At 45.1% G+C, this 26133-nt stretch overlaps 1 protein-coding gene across 7 annotated transcripts; it reads left to right on the forward strand.

Moving 5' to 3' along the window:
• Positions 1-1625: 1625 nt before the first annotated feature.
• USP40 (ubiquitin specific peptidase 40) lies at positions 1626-26097 on the forward strand. 7 transcript variants are annotated; one of them, XM_041400249.1, is made up of 33 exons: positions 1626-1674; positions 2763-2940; positions 3619-3835; positions 4065-4132; positions 4916-5029; positions 5793-5957; positions 6392-6538; positions 8095-8238; positions 9249-9377; positions 9634-9735; positions 10291-10398; positions 10926-11247; positions 11673-11754; positions 12571-12742; positions 13229-13313; positions 14079-14149; positions 15081-15400; positions 15861-15987; positions 16328-16385; positions 16678-16731; positions 17129-17217; positions 17632-17718; positions 18196-18232; positions 18712-18776; positions 18872-18946; positions 19082-19208; positions 20341-20435; positions 21582-21700; positions 22157-22222; positions 22448-22658; positions 22782-22877; positions 23551-23645; positions 24098-26097. In XM_041400249.1, the coding sequence occupies exons 3-33, from the start codon at positions 3637-3639 to the stop codon at positions 24201-24203; spliced, it is 3735 nt and encodes a 1244-aa protein (XP_041256183.1). In that variant the 5' UTR covers positions 1626-1674; positions 2763-2940; positions 3619-3636; the 3' UTR covers positions 24204-26097. The 7 variants fall into 7 exon arrangements, 6 of the variants coding, with proteins under 6 accessions (XP_041256183.1, XP_041256179.1, XP_041256182.1 ...); XM_041400245.1 differs by lacking the exon at positions 4916-5029 and adding an exon at positions 5070-5216; XM_041400248.1 differs by lacking the exon at positions 4916-5029 and adding an exon at positions 5070-5216 and having other exon boundaries at positions 20350-20435.
• Positions 26098-26133: the final 36 nt, after the last annotated feature.

The raw sequence follows: 26133 nt of genomic DNA on the forward strand, positions 1-26133 counted from the left end.
TGTATGTCAATCCCCCTGTCTATCAAAGAGAGCACACCCTTTTTGTTCTGGAATGTTCCCTGTCCTTCATCCCTTCCTCGAAGCAAGATTGGATTGCAATGCTCCTTCCTCTTGTTGGCTTCTATTGGATAGCCCTTATCCTGTCCTCCTTCCCTAATGCCTTCTGTTGGTAAAAGGTTGTGTCCTCTCCTTATTCCCTCCCTTTCGTAAAAGTAGTTTTTTGCCCTCAGTTATTGTCACTTGTCCCTGACTCCTCTGGGGAAATAAACCTACCTTGGAACTCAAACAAGTGATTCCTCTGGATTCCTTAGCCTCGGTCCCTCGTATTGGGTTGCAGCTGTGTGACCCGCGCCACAGCCGTCTGCCGCAGGGAGCTGCGAGCTCCTGTACGCAGCGCCACCCGGGAAGGTCTCCATAGAGATCCGGGGGCAGCCTCTCTCGGGACTGCCCACCAGTTTCAGGGAATGAGCTGGCCGGAGAAAATATTCCCTGTGACCACAGCCCGCAGTTACAGATATTAGGGGGAAAAAAAGTCACTGGAAGAATGGTTAAGCATTGGAATAATTTGCCCAGAGAGGCGGTGGAGTTGCCATCTCTGAAGCGTCCAGGAGGAGCCTGGATGTGGCACCTGGGGACGTGGTTTAGGGGTGACGATGGCAGTGCTGGCGTGAGGCTGGGACTGAGTAATCCTGGAGGTGTTTTCCAAGGTGGATGATTCTGTCAGGTGCAGGCTGGGCCATCCCAGGCTCAGGAATGATTAGGAAATGCTCAGGAGGGAATTATTAGGGTAGCTACAGCACACCGGCCAAGGCTGGAGTAAATCCATGACTGGAGATCCCAAACTACCTCTTCTAAATCCATGAAAAGTGATCCCCAAGCCCCTCTAATAAATCCATGTCAGGAGATGTCCAATCCCTCTAATAAATCCAGTCAGAGATGCCAAAACTGCTATAATAAATTTATGAAAGGAGACCCCAAATCCCTCTAACAAATTCATGGCAATAGATCCCCAAGCCCCTCTAATGAACCCATGAACGTTGATCCCCAAAATCCTTTAATAAATCCATGTTTGGAGATCCCATAATCCTTTATTAAACTCATGGCAGGAGATCCCAAACCCACCAAGTATATCCATGAAAATTGAGCCCCAAACCCTTCTAACAAATTCAGAAAGAGATCACCAAACCCCTCTAATAAATGCATGAAAAGAAAGCCCCAAACCTCTCTAATAAATCCATGAGATTTAAGGAGATCCCAAAACCTTTCCAATAAAACCATGGCAGGATGTCTCAAATCCCTGTAATAATTCCACGACAGAAAACAGCTGTCTGAAAGAGGGAGCTGGTGTTTGTAGAATGCAAGGATGGTTTGTGTTGGAAGGGACCTTAAAGCTCATCCCGTTCCTCCCCGTGGAACGGAGACAGAGACACCTTCCACTATCCCAGCTTGCTCCAAGCCCTCATCGAATGTGTCCTGGAACCCTTCCAGGGATGGTGGTCCCACAGATGGCCACGACTCCCCCTACCCTCACGCCGGTGGAACTACAGCTCCCGCCATGCCCCGCGCCCCGCCGCCCTCCCCGCGGGCCGCCGGTCCCGGCGTGCTTTGCGCTGCGCCACACAACAAGTATGGCGGCGGCCGCCGGCCCGTGGCCGTAGGGCCGGGCTGGGCACGGTGAGTAGGGGGCCCTGAGGGGCAGGGGTTCGCCGGCCCGGGGGAGGCTGCTGGGCTCCTGGGGCTCCTGGCATGGGTGTGTTATAGGGGTTTGGAGTCCCCTGGCATGGGTTTATTAGAGGGTGTTGGGAACTCCTGTCACGGATTTATTAGAGGGTTTTGCATTCCCTAACGTGGGTTTATTAGAGGGATTTGGGGTCTCCTGTCATGGATTTGGCATCCTGTGCCATGGGTTTATTAGAGGGGTTTGGGTTTTCCTGTCTTGGGTTTATTAGAGAGTTTTGGGAACTCCTGGCATGCGTTTATTGGGAGGGTTTAGGATCTCCTGCCATGGGTTTATTGAAAGGGTTTGGGATCTCATGTCATGGATTTATTAGAGGGGTTTGGGATCTCATGCCATGGGTGTGGTAGAGGAGTTTGGGATCTCCTGCCTTGGGTTTATTAGAATGTTTTGGGAACTCCTGGCATGGGTTTATTGAAAGGGTTTGGGATCTCATGTCATGGATTTATTAGAGGGGTTTGGGATCTCATGCCATGGGTGTGGTAGAGGAGTTTGGGATCTCCTGCCTTGGGTTTATTAGAATGTTTTGGGAACTCCTGGCATGGGTTTATTGAAAGGGTTTGGGATCTCATGTCATGGATTTATTAGAGGGGTTTGGGATCTCATGCCATGGGTGTGGTAGAGGAGTTTGGGATCTCCTGCCTTGGGTTTATTAGAATGTTTTGGGAACTCCTGGCATGGGTTTATTGAAAGGGTTTGGGAACTCCTGCCATGGGTTTATAAGGGGGATTTGGGATCTCCTCTCAGATTTATTAGAGAGGTTTGGGATCTCTTGCCATGGGTTTGGTAGAGGAGTTTGGGATCTCTTGCCATGGCTTTATTGAAAGGGTTTGGGGTCTCCTGTCACGGATTTATTAGAGGGGTTTGGCATCTCCTGCTATAGGTTTATTAGAGGGGTTTGGGAATCTCATGGGTTTATTACAGGGGTTTGTGGACCTCCTGTCATGGAAGTATTAGAGAATTTTGGGAATCCTGTCATGCGTTTATTAGAGAGGTTTTGGGATCCCTTGCCATGGATTTATTCCAGGATTTTGGTTTCTCCTGCCATGGATTCGTTGCAGCCTGAGGTCCTGTGCTCTGAGCTGTCCCTGGGCCATCCAGAATCCCTTCCAGCTGCTGTTCCTGGGTGGTTTTTAAGGGAAGGAGGATCCAGAAATAAGGAGCGAGGGAGGATTTGGCACTCGAGTGCCTCTCCAGAGTGGTAGGTAGGTGGGTGGGTGGTGTCTCCTGGATATGGCCCTTTTTTGGGACAAACCATCCACTCAGGAGCTGCTGGGAGGAGATGCAGGGAGGAGAAGAATCTGAAGTGCAGCAGACCTGACTGGAAAGGGGAAGGAAGGCTGGGAGACAGCTTGGGTTGTGTGCCAAGCCCAGGAATTCCATGCAACAGCTTGGGAGGAGGGGACTTCACAGAGATTTTAAGGCAGTCAGGAGCTGCATTCAGAGGAGGAGAAGCTGATGCAAGGTGGTTTAGTTCCTATTTATGTTCATTAGGAAAGTGAAACTTCAAAATCTTTCAGCTTTAATGTCTCAGATGAAAGAGTGCCAGGGGTTTGGAGGAGGTGGAAAAGGATAATCCAAGGTAGGGGGTAGTTCACTTGCAGGAATAAATAACAGCTTTGTGCAAAATGGAATTGTGGTGGGTTGGATCCTGGTGAAAGGGCTGCATAGACCTGTGGCAACAGAAATGCTTTTAATTCACCCTTTTTTTGTTAAATTAATTTACACTTTTACATGGGCTTATTTTTAGAATGACCAGAATAAGATGGAAGAAAATCTAAACAAATTCTTTAGTCAGGGCTTCCAGGTTTATTTTGGACGATTTGAGGTGGCTGGGTTCAACTGCATTTTTTATAGTAGATATTTATTGTATCTTTTTAAAGGGCTCTTCTGCCTTCACAATGTTTGGGGACTTATTTGAAGAGGATTTCTCCTTTATTTCCAACAATCACTATGGGAAAGGGAAGAAATCAAAGCCCAGAGAGTCTGAGCCTCCAGCTCCCAGGGATTTCACCAACCTCAGTGGAATCAAAAATCAGGGTGGGACCTGCTACCTCAATTCCCTTCTGCAGACTCTGCTTTTTACACCTGAATTTAGAGGTAAGGTGCTCAAAACCTTCTTAAAATAATGTAGGGATTGATATTTTAGTGAGACTTGCACTTCTGGTTATTTATTTAAGAAACACAGTGAACTCAGGTGATTTTGGGGCACAGTTCACTTTAAATAAATTATTGCAGAACAAAATCATAGTGTTTGACATTAAAATACATTAAATTTTTTAAAGAGGGGATGTTGTCATTTTAAATAACAATTTTTTACCGTTTGCAGAGGCTTTGTTCTCCCTGGGACCTGAAGAACTCGGCACTCTGGATGACAGCAGGAAACCAGATGCAAAGGTGCTGGGAATTTTCCTGTTCATCACTGTCTGATGTTGATTTGGAGGAATATGGCTGCAGTTCATGTGAAACCTATGAAAATGAGTGAAAACCTAAATTTGACACTGGGAGGCAGTTTGGTCTGGCTGATACTGGATTTTTCACAGCATTCTAAGCTTTCATTGCTATCAGGTTTTACTTCAGAAATCAGACATGGAGTCTGTTTCTGCTGAGGTGTTCTCCCTCCCACCTCATTCCACCCTACCACCAAGCCCTTCAGGAGAGCTGGAGAGAGACTGGGGACAAGGGATGGAGGGACACAGGGAATGGCTCCCACTGCCAGAGGGCAGGGATGGATGGGATATTGGGAAGGAATTGTTCCCTGGCAGGGTGGGGTGGGGCTGGGATGGAATTCCCAGAGCAGCTGTGCTGCCCCTGGGTCCCTGGGAGTGCCAAAGGCCAGGCTGGACACTGGGGCTTGGAGCAACCTGGGGTAGTGGGAGGTGTCCCTGCCCACGGCAGGGGTGGAATGGGATGGGCTTTGAGGTCCCTCCCACCCTAACCCATTCCACTTGGCTGTGTAGGGTGAGGCACTGCAGAATTTTGGGAGCTGAGTCTGCCTGCTTGGTGTGCACCGAGTGACGTGTGTTATGCAGGAGGCGGGGGTAGCTCGTCACCCAGGGGTGGTTTATCAGCCGGGGGGGCTGAGCAGCGGCTTTGTGGTAAGCTGCCCTGCTCGTGCTGGGGTGGCCGCTGCGCGGGCTGTGCCTGACGTGCTGGCTCTGTTCCTTGCTGCCGCGCCAGGTTCGGATCATCCCGCTGCAGCTGCAGCGCCTCTTTGCTCAGCTCCTGCTCCTGGACCAGCAGGCTGCATCCACCGCTGACCTCACCGAGAGCTTCGGCTGGAGCAGCCACGAGGTGCCCTTCTCCATCCCCACTCACTTCTCCCTGCACACAGATGGGTTCTGGAAGTCTGGCATTTGGGAAATACCTTAAAATGATTCAACCTGTGGAGATTACGTTGGATTGGGTCAGCTCTTGGTGTATCCTGTTGGATCTCGACATGGACTCCATGGCAGCTGTTTGCAGGGAGGAACAGAAGATGGTTGTGCTCTTAGATACAATTCCATTTGCTTTTCCTTTGTTTTTGCAAGAGTGTTTTTCCAACAGGCTCAGATACTTAGATTCTTACCCAAGTTGAACTGTGTCAGTCAGAGATTAATCTAAATCTAGGGAATGGCTTCAAATTGATAGAGAATGGGTGTAAATGGAATACTGGGGAGGAATTGTTCCCTGGGAGGGTGGGCAGGCCCTGGCACAGGGTGCCCAGAGCAGCTGTGGCTGCCCCTGGATCCCTGGAAGTGTCCTAGGCCAGGTTGGACACTGGGGCTGGGAGCATCCTGGGACAGTGGAAGGTGTCCCTGCCCATAGCAGGGGGTGAAACAAAATGATCTTTAAGGTCCTTCCAGTCCAAACCACTCTGGAATTCTATGATTCTACCCAGGTGGAAGTGTCTTAGATGGGTTGTAGCATGACCAAAGTAACAATAATAGATGTAGTACTTTACGACTCAAGGAGTAAATGTATGTTGAGACTCTGGGACACTTGATATGTTATTTTTGAGCCACAGGCCAAGCACAGCAGTGTTTCATTCCTTCCTGTTTGGGTTTCCCTCCTGCAGGAGATGAGGCAGCATGATGTGCAGGAGTTGAACAGGATCCTCTTCAGTGCTTTGGAGACTTCCCTGGTGGGGACATCGGGCCACGACCTCATCAACCGCCTGTACCATGGCATTGTTGTCAACCAGATAGTCTGTAAGGAGTGCAAGAACGTCAGTGAGAGACAGGTAAAGCTAGGGGTCTTCCACTGGGGGGTTCTCTTCAGGCTGTTGACTTTAAATGTTCTTGTTTTTAAAGTCCAAAAATAATGTCATCCTTGTTGAGTGCCTTATTGAGTCCAGGTAGTGAGTATTGGACTTCAGGTCTTGGGCTGCATTTTCTAAATGAGAGGTAAAAATCCCAAATGTTTTGCATCTTCTGAGTTCACAAGCCCTGCCTTTAATAGATGTGGTTAGCACAGAGCGCAGTGAGGTAACAGCAAAACGTACCTTGACAGTCTTGTATTCTCTTTGTAATTTTAAAAAATTAGTTTTTAAAAACTAATTTCTGTGGCTGTGTGAGGTTTTTTTGCCCACCACTGTGATGAAGAGGATGGGTATCTTTCTAAACCCCACAAACTTACACCCCTCAGAACTACTTTCTTGTTGTCCTTTCTGCACAGGAGGATTTCTTAGACCTCACAGTGGCAGTGAAAGGTGTGGCTGGCTTGGAGGAGGCCCTGTGGAACATGTATGTGGAGGAAGAATACTTTGAGAATGACAACTTGTATCGATGTGGAGCTTGTGATAAACTGGTTGAAGCTTCAAAGGTAACACCTTGGGGTGGGATGATGTAGGATTAGTTGGAGTGTTAGGAAAAAATTCTTCCCTATGAGAATTGGGAGGCCCCAGCACAGGATGCCCAGAGAAGCTGTGGCTGCCCCTGGATCCCTGGAAGTGTCCAAGGCTGGGCTTGGAGCAGCTTGGGATAGTGGAAGGTGTCCCTGCCCATGGCAGGGTGTGGCACTGGATGGGCTTTAAGGTCCCTTGCAACCCAAACCGTTCTGGGATTCTATGAAGCCTCAACAGGGATGTCAAGAAAAGCTCCTGCGGCTCATTTCCCTAATGTTGTTGCAGTTTTTTGTCCCTACCATGGGGTGTGGTATGATTTGGAAAGTATTGACTCATTCAACACCTGCTGCACCTTGCTCTGGGCATTCTGGAGGATTGGCTAAAAGATAAGTTAGAGCATAAAATAAAAATGTGCAATGAGAGAAATCATGGAAACTTACTTCAGGAGAACCCAAATGAGAGAGAAGAACAACGGGCAGCTGTTGCTCTGTGCAGGGAATGGGATCTGTTGCTCTGTTTTTGTGGAGGGAAGCTTTTGTGGAGACTCAGGCTGGTTTTGTGCTCTGCCCTTGCCACAGCAGCAGGGCTCCTTGGCCTCCTGCAGGATGGGTGAAATCCAAACCCTGCGGCCCTCTGGATGTGGAAGGAGTAGTTCAAAGGGAAGCTGAGGTCAGGCCAGGTTAATCAGTGATTTGGGAGTTCAGGAACTCTGAGCAGTGCCTCGCGTGTCTTGTTGCAAGGGCTGGCTGAGGTTTAACTGAGCTGGGTTCAAGGCAGTATAGGGTAAGTTTTCTGCCCCTCACAAGTGCTCATCCATGCAGGAGGAGAGTGGGAACTCTGAATCTTGGTAGGAAATCACAGAGCTGGGGGTTGCCAGGCTATGGATGCAAATGGAATTCCTAATGCAGGGGATTTCTTAAACCCGGTGTGTGTTCCTGTTATGGCTCTGGAAGTGGAGAGGAGGATGGAGACACTGGAAAGGCTCAGAAATGTGGCCATGGAGCCCACACCTGCTGCCACAGGTGGTATAAGATAGTTGGTTTTACTTCTCATGGGGGTTCTTGATGGGCTCATCCATCAAGTGATCAGATCTGGATTAATCTGGAATCATTAAAATGGACTATGCTGGCTTTCCTGCCTGGAGGGTGCTCCCCTGTAGAAATGAGAGAGACTTTAGCTCCTGCTTGTTCTATGACTGTCTGTATAGAGCCCGTGGGCTCATTACTGACTGGAATTTTACCAATGTCCTTTATTTGCTGTGGCAGGATCAGGTGTGGGACTGGTGATCACTAGTCAAGGAGGATGTGGGGCTTAACAGGGGGAGAAGAGCTGGGTCACTTTTAAGTTGTGTAGTTGGAAGGGAAATTGATAGTTGGTGAAGACATTTCAAAATGTCTTCACCAAGACCGTCAGAGCACTGATCTTGTCTCTGATGGTAACAAAGCTTTGGTGGAAAAGGATTTGACCACAGCAAGGTGGAAGCACAGTTTTGTTCTGGGTCTGTGCTTAGAGTGTTTCTTAAATCCCTTCCCAGTCTGCTAAACTACGCAAGCTGCCTCCCTTCCTCACTATCTCCCTCCTGAGGTTCAACTTTGACTTTGAGAAGTGTGAGAGGTACAAGGAAACAAGTTGCTACACATTCCCCATCCAGATCAACCTGAAGCCTTTCTGTGAGCAGGTGAGCACTGTTAACATTTGTTAAAATTTTCTGTATGCTCAGCAGAGAACCCACAGCTCAAGGTTATCTTTTATTTTGCATTTTGTCAGGTATTTGAGTGACTTTGTGGTGTCCTCCTCCACTTTTGAATTGAGCAACCTTGTAGCTACAAGGGGGAAGGGTAAAATAATAACCCAAAAGTTATCGAACCTTTCCTCGAGAGGAAGATAATTATCTGGAAATGGAAATTGAAATTTGTTTTTGTGTGGTTATTCTCTGATAGCATCTTGGATAAATTGAGCTATATGTGCTGTAGGTGCCTGTAGTTATTCCATTTTTCTCTGGAATCTCTGTTTGCATTCATAAATATGTTTCTGGTTATGAACTGAGCTATGCCATGGCTTAATGACAAATTTTAATTCTTAACACAACAGAGGCACTCTTATGGAACAGACATTTTTCTTCTTGAAGTGTTGCAATGCAAGCTTGGAAATTTCTCAGTGTTAGAATTTGAGGAAGCCTTTTTCCCCCTCCCTAGTTTTAGGGTTTCTAAGTGTTGCTTCTTTTCTCTCTCCTCTTTTAAACAAAATAGGTTTGGTTGTGAACAAACACTGAAATTGAAAATATTTTGAGTTTCCAGTATGGCTCAGAATCCTGCTTGTTTAATAACACAGATTGCCATGGAAGCTGTGGCTGCCCCATCCCCGGAACTGTCCAAGGCCAGCTTGGACTGGACTTTGGAGTCACCTTGGGCTAGTGGAAGTTGTCCCTTCCCCTGGAAGGAGCCCAGATGAATTTTAAGGTCCCTCCAACCCAAACCATTCTGGGATTTTATGATTTATCAGCCTGTGCATTGCTCTGTGGCTTGTGCCAGTGCTTCCTTGTGTCCCCAGCCCTCAAAAGCCATTTCAGTCTCTGCGTGTGCAAACACACACTGAGAAATCTCTGAAGTGATGCTAAAGGTATAAAGCTGTCCTTGTGTGGGAGACTGACCTCAGTTGTTGTTACAATTATTGTTTTTCTCTTTAAAGACTGAAATGGATGATTCAGAGTACATGTATGAGCTCTTCTCTGTTATTATACACAAAGGTGGCTGCTATGGAGGACACTATCATGTTTATATCAGAGATGTGGATGAATTAGGAAACTGGCAACTCCAAGTAAGTCCTAAAGGCTTTTCTTCCTTGCTTTAGAGGTTGTACTTTTCAGAAAAGTATTAAGAGCTAGTGGATGAATGTGGCATCCAAACTTAACTAATAGTTTAATGAGGCTTTGTGTGTCTTGCCTCATTGAGAAGGGCACTTTAACAGAATGTCCTCACACTCCTAAATTGTGCATGATGATGTCAGCACAGAATACTCCAGTCCTCTGTTTGTGTGTGAAACCACAATATTTGTGAGTGTCTTTCTCACCCAGGAAGAAGAGAATGGGCTGATTGAAGAGAAGGCTTTAAGAGACACTGAGAATGCCAAAGATACAGAAAATCCACTGGCAGTCTTAAAAGGGATTTTATTAGAGGTATGGTATGTAAGGAGTTCATTGCTTTGGTTTTGGAGCTAGGGAACCTGCAGGGAGTTGGCGTTTGTGAGAGTGGGCAGGCTTAAGTGTCCAGAGCTCTTCTGAGCTTGGCATGAGGCATTTAAAACTTGGCTTTAATATTAACAGTGGCTCTTGGTACAGACAGAGGTCCTTTTAGAGTATTTCTAAAGCTGCTCACCAAAGCTGTTGCAAAACGAATCAGAATATCCAAAGCTGCAAGGGATCCACAAGGAGCATTGATCCAGCTCCTGGCCCTGCACAGACACCCCAACAATCCCAGCTTGTTCATCTCTGAGAGCATTGTCCTGGAGCTCTGGCAGCCTCGGGGCTGTGCCCATTCCCTGGGGACCCTGGGCACGCTCTGGGGGAAGAGCCTTTCTCTGATATCCAACCTAAACCCCCCTGGCGCAGCTCCATATGATGCTACAGTAGCTTATTAAAAACCAGGAATGATTAAAACACTTCCAAATTGGCTTTGTGTTGACCCCTTGACTTTTGTAGCCTTTGTTATCGTAGTTTTTCATTTCTCTGCAGGAAGAAGCTAAACAAATTCCCGTGGATCAATTAGGGCAGAAATTACTGGAGAAGAAAGGGGTGTCCTGGAATAAGAAATACAGAAAGCAATATGGACCATTACGAAAGGTAATCACAGGTTTGCTACCTTTGGTTTTAGATAGCTTTTATAATCATTTATATTATTGAATAGTTAGGAGGATGGTAATTGAGAATACGGACCCTGGGATTAGCATGTGCAAGGAGAGGTTTGTAATATCAATTAGCAGGCTGGAGAGCATAAGATTCCCAAGGAATTGTCTGCCTGAGACTTTGTGTATTTTTTTCTAGTGCAGTTTTCCAGTTGGTTGCTGTATTTTATGATGTCTTATGATAAATACTTCAGCACTTGTGTTGTAGATAGGTGGAAAACTGATATTTGCTTGTTTTTTGAAGGGAGCTACTTGCAGTTTCCACAATAAATATTTAAATGTAGGTGTGAAGTGTAGCTGTGAGGCTTTTACGGAGGTAAACTGTGAAAATACGTGAGGAAGCACCATAAAATGAGGGTTGAATTAATGAGGTTTGTGTTTTACTTCGAGGACAATCAGGTGGAGCAGCTTAATGCAGGCTGCTGCATTTAAAACTTCTTCATCCTGTCCTTGCTTCCCTTTCAGTATTTGCAGAATCATCCTCAGATATTCCAGCTGAGTCCTGATGGAAATAAGGTCAGCCTGAAGGAAACACATAAGCTCCTGTTCAAGCTGGATTCTCATGGACAAAATCTCCAGAGCCCTTCCCAGAAGAATGATGTCCAGTGGAACTGTGAGAAAAACCCCCCAAGGCCAAGGGCTGCTTCTGCTGGGTGCCACTGGTTTGATCTGAATGATTCCAAAGTCCAGCCCATCAAGGAGAAGGATATTGAGAAGCAATTCCAGGGTAAAGAGAGTGCCTACATGCTGTTCTACAGAAAAGCTCAGCTGAAGAGGCCTCCTGAAGGTACACAAAGCTCATCTGGAGATTCTGGGGGGGGCTTCCTGCTTTTAACATGTTTTCTGGAGCACTTTTTTGTCCTTTCCAAGCTTTATTTTCCACTGTTTTCCTTGTAGTGATCATTTGAAAAAAGATTCAAATGAAGATATAAGGAGGTGGTGATATGTTGATTTGCTGTATCTGACTAATTTTTTTAGCATGCTCCACAAATAATGGCAGAGCATCAGCTGAAACAAACTAGCTTGCTGCTAATGGTATTTATGTGTTAATTTCCCTTAAAGAAAGGTTGAACTGGAAGGAGTAAAAGCATTTGTTTGTTCTTTATATCATCCTGCAGTTGAGTTTTCAGTGATTATTGTACTGTAATGTCTCCTCTTGATAATTTTCTTGTTTTCTAAACCACATTTTAAGCCTATATTTTTTTGTTGCAGCACGTGGAAATCCAAGGTACCAAATTCCTGAGCACCTGCTGAATGAAATGAATGCTGCTAATACAGAGCTGCAAAAAAAGAGGTATACTGTTGTCACTGTACTCAAACAGCTCTTACCTGCAGGACTCCCAAGGGATTCAAAAGGAAAGAAATTCTTTGAGAACTGAGATGGTTCAATGTCAGAGGTTAATTGAAGAATATAATTTCTATGTCCATATTCTGCTGGTTCCCTGCCTTCCCTGTTAGCAGGCAGCCTACAGAATTTCAAGGGAAAGATACAGTTTCAAATGGTACCATTTCTCTGGTAAAAATCACTGCAATTCTGGAAAGAGATTGGAATGTGGTATCTTAACTGTGTTTGTAGAGGGAATTCTTCACTGGGAGAAGGGCGAAGGACTTGGTTTATGGTGAATTTACAGAGAAATTATATTCTCTGCCAGAAAGGTGAAGAGCTTGTGGTATTCAGGTTGGACAAAACTTTCCCTTGTGTTGAGGGACACAGGTGCTGATACACCTGAATCAAAGTTAAGATATCAAAATACAGACACAAGAGTTACAGTTTATGGGATATTTCCCACAAGGCTGTGGCTGCCCTATCCCTGGAAGTGTCCAAGGCCACTTGGATGGGGCTTGGAGCAGCCTGGAGTCAGGGCAGATGTCCCTGCCCGTGGCAGAAGTGGGACTGGATGAGCTTTAAGTCCCTCCCCACCCAAACCATCCTGGGATTCTGTTTCTGAGTGAATTCCACTCCTTTAAAAAAAATAAAGGTTTGCTGCTACAGGTATAAAGGAGGAGGGGATGTGGCAGGGAATTTAACCTGGCGCGATCAGTTCCAGGAGAGCTGCACAGAAACATCTGTTTGGTGTTAAATTCACCACTTTGTGTTGTTCTCCCAAAGAGCTGAATGTGACTCAGCAAACAATGGCATTGATTTACATCTCCACCTGAGCTCCTGCTATAAGTTCCACAATGGGGCTTTGCATCCTTCTCTTTCTTGGAAAGAGAGTGTGGTGGATTTGACGATCGACAGAAGGAAGACTCTGGGAGACCTCCGGCAGGCAGTGTTCCAGGTACCTGCTCTATCAAATAAACTCAAACTTCATTTTTACTTGAGCCATTGCAACCTTTACAAATAGATTTATGCTGCAATCTTTGTGTCAGGGAGAAACTTTCAACAGTAAATGGAGCTTAGGAGGCTAAAAACTTAATAGGAGTTTACATGGGAGGAAAGAGTGGTGTGGGGTCTGTTCTTGAAGCCATGAAATTGCTGGAATTTTAACAATGGAGACTTCAAAGTTCACATGAGCTAATTTATTATATTTGGGCAGCATGTGCATGGCCATGGATTGACACTGCAGAACTCCAGCCTTATTCTTAATATTTCATTTTGTGACAGAGTTGTCTTTGTCTTGTCAAGGACTCACCAACTGAGTGTCACCAAGTGAGCTTGGGAGCCAGGCTGTGGCAGCTTTCAGCAGATTGAAGTTATTGTGAGTGCTGTGAGTTACTGCTCACTGTTATTTGACTTAACTTTTCTGGTTGTTTTTCCCAATTAGATGTTGGAGTCTTGGGAAGGGGACATGGTTCTCAGCATGGCCAAGCCTTTACCGGCAGGATTACACCTGTACCAGGTGCTTGATGGTAAGAGCACTGCATGCCAGGCCTCCATGCTATTGCTGTATTTTAATTCTTGCAGCCATCAAAGATTTCATCTATAAACTGTCCTGGAGATGTGTATTACTGAACACTCTTCCAGCTCAAACTCATGTTTAATTATTTAAATTACTTATTTCACTCTTATTAGTGGAATGAATGATTTTGAGACTTGGCTGTGAAATCCTTGTTGTGAAATGTAGATCTTAAGCAAGCTAAGCACATTTGCTGACAAGAATGTATCAGTCTGTGTCTTGCCCTTGATTTGCCTGTGGATGTTTGCTTTCATACGATTGGCCTAATAGGTGGAGGAGAGGATAGAAGAGAGGAGCCAGGGTGACATCAAAGGAAAATGTAGGTTAGACTTCAGCTGAAGTAGGAATTTTGTAGAGGGAAATGCTCATATAAAGAGTTCATTAATTTATTAAGGGTACATCAGTTTTACAAACTCTCATTTTTGTCTCCAACTTTGCTTTGTTAGGCAATTCTAAGTGTCAGTCTTTAACAACTTACTCAGTAACTTTCCAATGTTATGTTCTCTGTGGTCAGCTTCAGAAAATCACTGTTGAACCAGAACATAACCCAACTCTCCACGGTGTTGACATCAAAATAGAGAGACACTCAGAGCTGCTCTAAGTATTCCTCCCCATACTTGTAACAGTTCTTTAAGAGTAGTGACTTTTAAAAACTTGCTGACCCTGTTTGTGTGTTTTGTGGGGAGCAAGAACTTGATGATTTGCTCCTATTTTTTAGGAGATGAGCTGACCCTGCATGGCATTGGGCTGGCTGATGGAGCAGACGTCTTTGTCTGGAATGGGAAAGAGGTAAAGGAACCAAGATTTCCTTCTTTGTCAGCTCTGAAGAGATAAGACTGTGCAAGGTCTCCTGGAAATCCTGTGCTGCTCTTGTAGTTTTCCATCTTCCTTTTAATATTAAAGCTTCTGCTTAACCTGGAAGTGGTTGTGAAGCACAGCATTTTATTCTCTCTTTCCAGTGGAATAAAATGCTGCTTTTAAATTATTTTTATTGTAAAATATCCATTTGATATTGACTTTCTCAAAAAAAAAAAAAAACAAAAAACAAAACAACAAAACAAAAACAAAAAAAAAAAAAACCCCAACAAACAAACAAAAAAAAACCCAACTAAACAAAACCACCCAAACATTTAGAAACAGAGTCAGTTTTGTCTTGGTTTTGGTTTTTGTATAGTTTTTTCTATTGCAGCTTTTGTGTCATTAAATTTTCTTCAGCAAGGAGCTTAGGTTGAATTTAGGTTGAATATCAGAAAAATCAAGCTTTTAAAATGTCAAGTCACAATGTTCAGTCACATTTGGTTAATTCTTTAATGTCCTGAGGGGCTAAATTCCTGTGTCCTAGATTTTGCCAAGTGTCCCCTGGTTTTCCAGCTGCTTACCATGGAATGGTTTGGGAAGGGACTTAAGGATCTCATTCCACCCCCTGCCATGGACAGGGACACCTTTCACTATCCCAGGCTGCTTCAAGCCCTGGCCAGCCTGGCCTTGGATGCTTGCAGGGATCCAGGGGCAGCCACAGCTTCTCTGGATAACATTTTTCTTTCTCCTCCCAACATCCGTGGGTTACTCTGGTTGGTTGTTCAGTACGAATTTGCTCAAGGAGGTTGGTTTGTATGGGGAGAGTGTCCACTTTGGTCTCAATTTTCTCCCTGCCCAGTCTCTCCTGTATTTTCTGGCTCAGCCCCCCACAAAGCTGGCATTCCTTCCTGCTTTCCCTCAGGTTGGAGGCACGAAGGTGCTGGCGGGCCCTGAGCACGAGCCCGTGGTGCTCAACGTGCTTCGCTTGGCCGAGCACAACGAGGGCAGCAAGGGGCAGCACTTCAGCGAGGCCCAGCACGTGTTCTCCTGCAGCACCAGCCTGGGGCAGCTGCACTCTGCCTTGGCTCCAGCCGGGGGCATCATCCTCAAAAACGGCTCAGGAGCAGAAACAGAAGCCAAGAACTGGGAAGTTTTCCATGAGGAAGACATGAAGGAAACAGTCCGAAGTGTTGGGCTCAGGGATGGGTGCTCTGTGCTGATCTTGGACAGTCATGACCAGAGGTAACATTTTTGATTATGATTGTAATGAAACAAAAAAGCAATTTTGGCAAAACCTTTTACTTCAAATTATACTAACAGTATATATTCTCGTAACTAATTATCACTTTGAGCTTACAAATATAATTATTTTCCTCTTAAGTTTTGGAGACCAGTTATTCATCAGCTGTAAGGTTTTTCTGGCCCTCAGAATGCAGCAGCAGTCACAACCTTTGATTTATACTTGTAAAGGGGGAAAAACCTGGTGGGAACAACGCACACTCAGTGAATCCAGAGCTCCCAGGGGCAAATTTGTGCTCTCATGACACTCTGTGCTCCCTGAGGCCTCTGCTGTGTGAGATGCCATCACTGTGAATGACTTTGGCACCATTGCTTATTTGGGAGCTGTGCTGGTGAGTGATGTAGCCCTGCTAATGTTTAGTTTTCCTGTCTCTGACTGTCTTTGCACTGCTGATTCCCACAGCTTTGTCAACGTGGCAAGTGGGAATTTGACTGCCTTCACCTATGACATCAGCTGGCTCCAAGTGAAAAACTTCTGTGGGGGGGAAGAGGAGGAGAAACACGTTAAAATTACTGCCACTATTGAAACAGTAAGGACTCTGCTTTCCTGAACAGCTTGGCCCCTGCACTTGGCATGGCTCATTCGATGTAGCCTCAGGGATGAAGCTTTTCCCTGCTGAAATTAGTGCTGAGCTCAGAGTTACAATCCCTGGGCTATTTGCAGGTGGCTTAAACCAGTGCAGTGTTTTAGTGTCAAATACCTTTCTCTTTGCACCATCCTGTAAATGGAAGTTTGAGATGGTGTCAGTAACCAGAGCTAGGAGAGAGGGGAAGGATTATCTTTGTGCACTGGCACTTGAACAAGCAAGGGTGTTAGTGGCATTCCACGCTGGAGATGTTCATACCCCTTTTAACATCCCTGTCTTTTAGGTGATGTCAGATATCAAAATGAAAGCGATCCGGGAGCTTCAGCTGGAGGAGGAGCTGGGTAAGTGTTCAGCTGCTTTATCAGTCTCCTAATGCTGTAATTTACTGGCTTTTCAGTGGGTTTAGTGGTAGAATTTTCCTTTCAGTGAAAGAATAAAAGCTGAGAATGTTTCTGGAGTCTCGAGGAGTCTCTCTCCAGTTCAATTTTTGATGTCACAGAGGGAGACCTCTAAGATAAACCTGTTGTAATTAATCTTCAAGGTGTTACTTGTCTGAAATTCTGAGTCAAATTCCTATTTTATTCCTATTTGAATTACTTAATACTTCTCTCTTTCCTGCCCTTTTTGCTGCAGCAAACAAGAGCTGTCTTAGACCTGTTAGTGGCAATGGGAAACTTCTGTCTCCAGGTAAATTGATTTATTGAATCACTGTTCTGTAAGAAACTCACTGGGGAGATTTTGAGCCTCTGTTCTCTGCTGGGAGAAGTTACCCACACATAACTCCCCTGAGTCCCAGGCTTAACTGAACCAGTTTTGTGGGGTTTTTTTCCCAGTTTTAAAGTTAATTAACAGTACCAATACAAAGTCAGGGGTTAAGCTGAAATGTTCAGCTTGGTTTTATTGCTTACATCCCTAATTCACCTGTGCTGCTGATGGACTCTGGGAGATCTCCATGCCTTTGTTCTCCTCATGGGACACTCACAGATCTGCTGTCAGGGCTGAACAAGCTCTCCAGAGAGCACTGAAGGGTTTTAGCTTGCTCTGAGGATGATAAAATTGATGTTTTTATTTGTCCTCCCTGAAGTGCCTGAGGATTACACAGTCAAGGAAGCAGAACTGAAGATGGGAAGCTTGCTCGGGCTGTGCCGTGGGAAAGCTCCAACTTCCACTCAGGTACAGCAGTGTGGGATGGGAGGAGCCTGGTGCAGGGACTTTCTAAAGGGAGTAAAGGAAAAAAGGGGGGGATATTGCTCTTGGAACGTGCAAGTTGTAAATATCCCAGGATCCCAGAATTGTTTGGGTTGGAGGGACCTTAAAACTCATCCAATTCCATGCCCTGCCATGGGCAGGGACATCTTCCACTATCCCAGGATGCTCCAAGCCCTGTCCAACCTGGCTTTGATGTGCATGGGAAGGAGTAGTTGTGCATTTCTAGAGACCACAGGTGGCTAAGGAGGATTGTTGATGGCCATAACTCAACTATCTTTGCTTTTTGTGCCATTTTAGTGCTTTTTGATGACATTCTTGCCACAGGAATTGTTCTTACACTTCCTTATTTGTTCTGATAGTTTGCTTTTGGATTTTCAGCTCTTCCTGTACTTCATGGTTGGGAGTGACCAAAGCTGCAGCCCTGAGATGGAGATAGTTGTGGAGGAGACTGCCTCTGTCAGCGAGGTAAGGCTGGCTGCTCCCACAGCTCTGCATCCAAGCTCCTGGGCAACATTCCTTGCACAGACCTGGAGGAAGAAGAGTTGGCAAGAGCCATGCACAGAGTGAAGGCAACTCTGGTTCTACCAGCCCAGTGTTGAATTTGCAGCTTTGATATATTTATTTTTTTAAGGTGCATCTGCAAACTGTGGGGCAGAATTTGTTTGTGTAAAGGAAGAAACTGACATCACATGATTAATTTTTTACCAGCTTGGGAATGCTGGCTCAGCTGCTGTGGTGAATTTTTTGCCTGAAAACCATCTAATCCATGAAGGGTTTAATATATAGCCCATATACATCTTGTCTATCTAATTATATTGTTTTAAGAATTGACCAGCAATCAGTCATTCTTTATGTCAGAAAATTCTAGCATAGGCTTGCTAGAAAAATTTATTTCCCAGCCTCAGCATTGACACAACTCTCATCCTGTATTTCTTCTTTCAGTGTCTCAATTTAATGCTGGAGAAATCTGGATTATCAGGTTAGTTGTATTGTTAATTCCATATTTTTTAAAGGAATTTTAAATATTTTTAAGACAGGTTTTCCTACCCTAAACTGTGTAAGTTTTTTCAATGATCTATGTCATTGTAATGGGAGGAGGGGAAAGAATTCTAAACACGCAGTTTTTATAATACTGTTTTTATTTAAAGAGCTTGACATAGATTCAAGTGATAATTTGACACATGGGAATACCTTCTGTCCTCTGAAACCAGGGAAAATAATTAGATAGGTGAAGAAGGGAGATCTGTGCAAATGAAAGATTATTTTCATACAGCAAAAGGTCTGGGGAAGATGAAAGTGATAATTCATTTAGCCAGAGTTGTGTTTAAAAAGCAAATAAAAATAAAGAACAAAAGAAAAAGGAACCTTGACACTTGTTAAGAGTTTTGTAATATTTTCCCACACTGGTGTTATTGACTGATCAGTTTTCTGTGTGTGTGTCTTTTTTGGTTTTGGTAGGTGACAACTGGCATTTGAGAAGGCTTGACTGGTGCTACGAGGCAGGGGAAGCATTAAGTCAGGAAGTAAGAGCAGCCTGTTTTAATCCATTGGTTCTTTGCTCCCGGGGGTGAAAGGCAGCTGTGGGCTGACAGGGTTCCTGTGCTTTCTCTTCCTGCAGAATGCTACCCTGAAGGAGCTCAATGTTTGCAGAGGAGACACTTTGGTTATAACTGAAGGAAAGCTTCCAGAAAAGGTAAAAGGAGAGTGGGCAGTGTCTGGAGACTTGGAGCTTACTTTTAAACAAATCTTTTCTCTCTTCCTGTGCTAAAGGTGAAATTTCACCTTGTCTGCACACAACGCTTGAGCCACCTGGTATTTTCCGTTCCAGGGCTTCCTGAAAATCCCTATCTGGTGGCTGAAGCCTTCAAGCCATAAGAAACATGGAGAGAATGCACAAGACCAGGTGAATGGGATCACCTGGAAGATGGAGGCTTTACAGGTGTCTGCTGCAGCAGGTGAGCTTGGCCAGGCTTTGAAAGCAATCACCTGTAGTTGCTCTTTAAGTCAAATCCAAATTTTAATCCAAAGCCTTAAAGCCCTTCTGAAACCTAGGATGGGCTGCATGAGTTGCATCAAGGTTATGGTGAAAGGACCACTCAGGAGACAGATGCAGTTTTGGACATAAGTGCTGGATAATCCTGTTGTAGGGATGTTCCTCAGATGGATTGGCTCAAAATACCACTAAATTTCATAGCAGGGGCTCGTCATTTGTCAGTCTCAAAAAATTGTAGATTCAGTCTCATAAAATTCTAACATAGATTAGAATGTTAGGCAGTGGCAGCAGTGTAAAGTATGTCCTTCATGAGCCTAGATGTGATTGGTTTCAAATGCCAGACTCCTGAAGGCACAATGAATTCCCTTCAGGCCGTGTTACTTTTTGGTAAGCTGTAAAAGGAAGGATGGGTAAACCCTGAATAGTATCAAAGACCTTAATTGCAGTGTTTTAACTGTGTTTGCTCTCCTAAAGATCAAATCCAAAACCAGCCAGGGCAGCAAAATCAAGTGAGGGTTGAGAAGGGAGGAGAAAATGAAGTGGAAATAAGAGAATTGGAAAATGGGGAACAAATTTATTTTTCATTTTGTATTAAAAGTAATACTCCTCTGATGCTGAGTTGTGCTGCAGGTAGGACCCCTCCCCTCGAAGAAGTTTTCTTTGCATTTTTGTCCTTCCACCTCAAACCTTTTCTGCGTTTCAGTTTCTCCCCTGTTGATTCCAGTAGTGGAGCTAAGAGCAGTTCAGCTTTGCTTGCAGTAGGCTTACCCAATAACTAACACCATTTATCAATGGCAATAACTGCTCCTAGCTCTAAAATTTTCAGTATAGGATCTGTATGGGAACTGTTTGGAAATTATTAGGATGTATTTTGTGTGCTGGATATGGCCATGGTAGGAGGTTGGAATGAGGTCACCTTTAAGGTCTCTTCCAACTCAAACCAGTCTGGGATACCTGTGCATTCTAAGTGGACTCCAGACTCCTTCTCTTAAGTGAGATGTGACCATGAAGTGGCTGTTATCTCTCAGGACTATGCAAATCACGTTGACTCTTCTGTTATTTGTTTCTTCCTCCTCCCTCTCCCCCCTTCCAAGCTCCACCAGAACCCACCCACCCAGGCCTGGATCTCTGTTATGCTGGCAGGATAGAGATAGCAGGAGAGGCCTCTCTGGAAGATCTGAAGATGCAGGTTAGATGTTCTCCTGTGTTGGACTGTGCAGCAGCGCTGTGATGACTCGAGCTCTATTAACAGCTCTTTTCTATTTCCTTTTCCCCTGTCTCCAGTCTGTTGTGCCATGGTGTTTATGCCATGGTCACTGGTAAGTACCAAGAGGCAGCTGGAGCACGTAGTTCAGACACTTCCTTAGTGTCCCTGTTGTCCCCATCCTCCTGTCATGTGTCCTGGCCTGCAGGAGCCTCGTTGCTTATCAGCTGAAGCTCTGCCTGGCAGCTTGTGTCTTTATTTCAGTGTAAAATCTCTCCATGGGAAGCACACATAAAACAAGCACCTCCTAAAAAACCACTTTGCCATTTCCACATTATTCCTGTATTAGTTTTCTGCATCCTTTTTTTTTTTTTTTTTTTTTTTTTAATTTCTGTATGTGGAATCTGATGAATGAAGAATTGCTTTGGGGTGCACAGGTTTGGCAGCCAGGAAGGTCTGGCTCATTTTGTTCGGCCATAAACTAAAATACCCTTGTATGGTTTTAATACACTAAAAACCAAACCAAGCAAAACACCCTAAAAGAAAAAGCTAAACCCAAAACCCACCCCAAACCCACAAAAAATGTATAACCCAGTCCTACCAACAGGCTCTGTGTGGTTGAAGCAGTGATTGTTCTACTTGAACCACATGGGGAAGGATCTCTCACCTGATTCTGCTCCATACCAACACTTATTTTTTGGGTGTGACTTCAGTTTTGGGCTCTGCCAGGCTACTGCTATGGAAGACTGTTTGCAGCTTGATCAAGGAGAACTGGCTGAGCATGGGAAGTGTTGTGCCCTCGGGAAGGGCTTAGAGGAGCTCAGCACTTGGCCAGAGGCTGAGGCAGCGACTGCCACAGCCTCATTCCCTCCCAGTTGTTGAAATTCTGGTTAAAAAAAAGAAATTGGGTACTTTGGAAATGGAAGTTGAGTTGAGAATTGTTGAGAGGGAGGGAAATCCAACTCCCTTTGAGGTTGAAAAGTGAGTATTTTGCTCACAGCCACAAGCAACAGCTGGTGTGGAATAAATCTCAATAAGTTGCCCTCTTTTTTGAGAGTCAATCCAGTGGTTTTCTATTTTTCCAGGGAGACTGGCTGCTAAAATTATTGACCAAGTATTTCTGTTTTTCAGGCTCTGACCTTACCCTGCTGCCAGGAGCAGGTTGTGCCCCTGCCCTCGTTCCTCAGAGCTTGGACAATGGACAACAAACGCCCCGGGAAGCTCCTACGGGACAACAAGAGGAGACTCAGGTGGGTTCTCTGGGGAATGTGCAGCAGGCTGGATCTGGGATGGACTGTGGGGGGATTCATCAGCCAAGTCTGGGTTGGAAAGGATCTTAAAGACGAGCAGTCCCATGGGCAGGGCCACCTTCCACAGTCCTAGGTTGCTCCAAGCTCCATCCAGCCTGGCCTTGGACATTCCCAGGGATCCAGGGGCAGCCACAGCTTCTCTGGGCACCCTGTGCCAGGGCCTCACTGCCATCACAGGAACAATTCCTTCCCAATATCCCATCCATCGCTGCCCTCTGGCAGTGGAAGCCATTCCCTGTGTCCTGTCCCTCCATCCTTTGTCCCCAATCCCTCTCCAGCTCTACTGGAGCCCCTTTAGGGCCTGGAAGGGGCTCTGGGGTCTCCTTGCAGGTGAGCACCTCCAGCTGTCCCAGCTCAGCTCCAGAGCCATGTAGACAATCTCTGCTCTGTTTTCAGTGACTACAGACTGGGTGCCAGAGTGGAAATCTGCATAGAACCCTTGCAAGAAGAAGAGAATTTGGGGTAAGAGCTCAAGATCTTTATTTCTCTTGTTTCTTACAGCTCTGCATTTGAGGGAAGCCTTCACTGAGCAGCTTTTGACTTCAGGGCTCTCAGGATGTGGGAAAACCTTAGAAGTTGTTTATTGTTTTCCACAAACAGTGAGGGGAGGGCGGTGTGGCGGGGGGAAAGCTGGGAATTCTGAAAGCATGGCTCACAAGAATTTCCATTCTCTTATCCTGCTGCCAGCCCTCAAGAGCTGCTGCTTCGAGTCCAGATGGGAATACCAGGAGAGAGGGACTACTCCAGCTCCTGGGATTTGGTGTGGGATATCTCCAAGGAATGCACAACCTGGGCTCTGAGGCAGAGAGTGGCTTCTCACTATTGTCTTCCTGTAGATAAAATTGAAATAGCCAAATACTTCCCTGAGAGATTTGAGTGGCTGCCAATATCTAGCTGGGTAAGATCTGGAATGACAGAATCCAACAATTATTGGAGAGGAGTACGTGTTGGTCTGGGCTGCAGTTCCTTAGGGATTGAATTTAAGGAGAATTCCAAACTCTTCTGCTTTGATTTTGTTCAGACACAGCAAATCTCCAAGAGGAAAAGAAGGAAAAAGCAGGCGAGTTTGCAGTCAGCACCTTACCACCTGAAGGATGGAGACATCATTGGAGTGAAGGTAAATTTCCCTGGATTTAATTATTGCACAAGGATCTGGTTCAGGCAATGTTCCCTTTGCATTTCTTCCTGGTTTTCTCTCATTCTCTCATCCTGCTGCATTTCTGGGAGTACTGGGATGTGGGTTTGGACACTGCATTGTGTTGATAGGAAATTTCTTGCTGCTGCTGTTATTCGTTTTTCTCCTGGATAGTAAAATCCAAGGAAGTGCCCTTAGAAAATCACATTATAGACACAAACTGTTTCATATTGTGGATTTCTGAATGATGACAGTTCTATTTTATGGTGTGAAAAAGAATTACCCAGCACTGAGCTCTCAGCTAGAAATCAGGCTTAGTTACAAGGAAAGAACATTCTGTCTGGGTTTAGAGCAGTAGGAGAAAAATGTGATGTCCTGTCCTGCTGTTTAGCCTGTTGGAAGAAATCCATCCCTGGAAGTGTTCCTTGCTAGGTTGGATGGGGCTTGGAGCAACCTGAGATAGTGTCCCAGCCCATGGCAGGGGTGGGACTGGATCATCCTTAAATCCCTTCCAACTCAAACCATTGCAATTCTAATGATCTTGAAATTAATCAGTGCAAAACTAGTCAAAAGAAACAATCTGGGAATTTATTGTGTCAACTGGGAAATAGTTTTACCTTTTGACTTTGATCTCTCCAATCCTTTTTCGTAACAGAACCTTCTCCTTGATGACACCAAGGACTTCAGCACTGTCAGGGATGACATTGGGAAAGAGAAGCAAAGGCAGCTGGCTCTGGAAAAGAGGAAAAGGTAGTGAGCATTTAGTTTCATTTTTCTTTAGAAGTATGCAAAGTGTTTGCTGCTTTTCAGAGAAGCTGTGGCTGCCCAATCCTTGGACGTGTCCACAGCCAGGTTGGAAGGGGTTTGGAGCAACTGAGATAGTGGAAGGTGTCCCTGCCCGTGTGGCTCTGGGTGGTCCTTAAGGTCCCTTGAAATCCAAACCATTCCATGATTCAGCCTAATTGGATAAATTTTGAGGCCAATGGTAATCCTGCAGGGAGCACCTGGATAATTCAAACTCCTGGCTCTCAGTGTTCCTCCACTGAGCCTCATGGTTTTCCCTCCTGGAACACACCATGGAGATGAAAATGAACCCTTGGCTGGCCTGGCCTTGCACAGCTCACTGGAACTCACAGTTCAGGTCAGGCTCACCCTGCTAAGGCCCAGCACTGAACATTAACCAGGTTATTTGTGTTTTCCAGCCGCCAGGAGCATGTCCAGGATCCCCTTTTCCCCGAGGAGAGGCTCCCCACAAAGCCCCGCAAACCAGAAGTGGCTCTTTCCATCAGCGTGGGGGTTTTCAGATAGCACCAGGAGCTGCTCTGCCCACACCACCCTGTGCTAACCTGGCCTGCAGGGCCAGCTCCAGCAGCAAGAGGGGCTTTCCCAAAGTGTCCTCAAGGATCCCTGAGGCACAAACTGGCTGTAGGATTCAGGATAACTCTGATTTTCTTCTGCTCTCTCTTGGGGAAGTGCTTCAAGTCCCTTTCGCAGTGTGGTACTTACTCTCAGGCTGAGTAAATGCACTTTATGGAGGAGGAAAAGGATTAATATATTGTATAACCTCTCAGTGACTCTTTTTTAACCATCCAAAATGCTTTGTTGGGTCAGATCTGACCTCCTGCACCATCACTACTGAGATTTAATGCAGTCATAATCATCTCTTTTTAGAATTGTTTCCCATCTCTGATCACTGAAGTTGCTGCTGATACCAGAATTTGCTTTTCTCTCTTTATCTCTAAACCTAAGTCTGTCGAGCTGGAGTCAGCCCTAAGAATGAAGGCAATGTGGAAATCTCTGAGCAGAGTGTAGGAAATTTGCTCAAAAAGAACAAGTCCAGGATCTGTCAAGATGTAAAACCTGGAGACATCTTGTGATATGGAACAACAGTGATGTAATCTTAGATTTTGAAGTTTCTGGGGCTTGTTTTGTTGCCCATAAACTTAATTTTGCAATTTCTAGGGCATTTTTGTTGTCCCTGAACTTCATTAACAGGGAAAACGGTTGGAAAAAATGGACAGATCCGATGTTTGATTTTCAGTGGGTTTTATTGTACTCAGGAAAAAGGCTGGGATTTATTTTCAGTGCTCCTCTTCAGAGGAGTTTCCCTCATTTCTCATCTTTCCAGGTCTTCTGATACTGTTACATTGGAGAACCTGTTTCTCTCGGTGTCCTGAGCTGACTTTGAGCAGCTCACTGAGCTGGGCTCCAGGTCAAAGGCTCTGAAGTATTAACTCCAAACTGAGCCTGATTATCCTGAATTAAATCTGTGATAATGACAGGTCAAAACACAAGTTTGCTTTTGGGGGCTGCAGTAAATATTTGACCTATTTGCTGTATGTAAGAGGAGCTGCCAGTTGAGCAGATTCCTCAAATTTTGGCTAATGTGAGATTTTTCATGTACCTTTTATAGGTTAACACTACTCTGGTATTTCAGACACCATAAATGTAAAAACTGACACTTTGCTAGCAGCAAAACAAAAGAAGTGAAAAGCACCATGAAACACACTATTATTTATTTCTCTGCATATCTTTAGCATTCAGCAGGTGCTCCTGTGCTTTTTGGGGCTGTTTAATGTCCTCACTGACTTGGATTCTGAAATCCCAGTTTCATGGATACATTTTCTGCCCGAGAGGAGGGCAGTGGATGTTTTCCCATCTTAATTTGTGTCGCCTTCTTTCCATATCAGGTGTTCTTGGGAGCCTGGGTTTACAGCAGGGATCAGAGGTGCTGATTCCAAAGGTTTGTGTTCCCACATGGTTCCAGCCCATTGGATTTATTTGCTGTCACTTCAGTTCCTCTGGTTCTTGCTGGAGAGCTGGACTGAGCTCAGCCTTCCCCGCTTGAATAACTCTGGTCTTTCCTTGAGAACACCAAGTTTGGAGAAATTTAAATACAAATTCCAAGTGGGAATTTTGTGCCTTTGTTCAAGTGTAATGTAGCAGCACCTGCACTGAACCAATCTTGGGTTATTTCTATTGTTGGCTCAAAATGCATTTTTTTTTCTTCCTTGAAACTCTTGTGGGCCATTCCACAATGAGAGAGTTCATGGAAAACAGGGCTGGGGAGAGGAAACACCTTTTGAAAATGGAGTCTTGGTGACTCTCTGGGTTCTGATGGTTACTTGCAAAGCCTGGAAGAGCTTTCATCTTTATTTTTCAAATGTTCTTCACAAAATAAAATGTCATTTTTATCTGCCTACTTGGATTGTCTGTGGATGTCTCACTGGTTGGGAAT

Source organism: Onychostruthus taczanowskii, unplaced genomic scaffold, assembly GCF_017590055.1.
Source record: "Onychostruthus taczanowskii isolate IOZ18803 unplaced genomic scaffold, ASM1759005v1 scaffold176, whole genome shotgun sequence".
NCBI lineage: Eukaryota > Metazoa > Chordata > Aves > Passeriformes > Passeridae > Onychostruthus > Onychostruthus taczanowskii.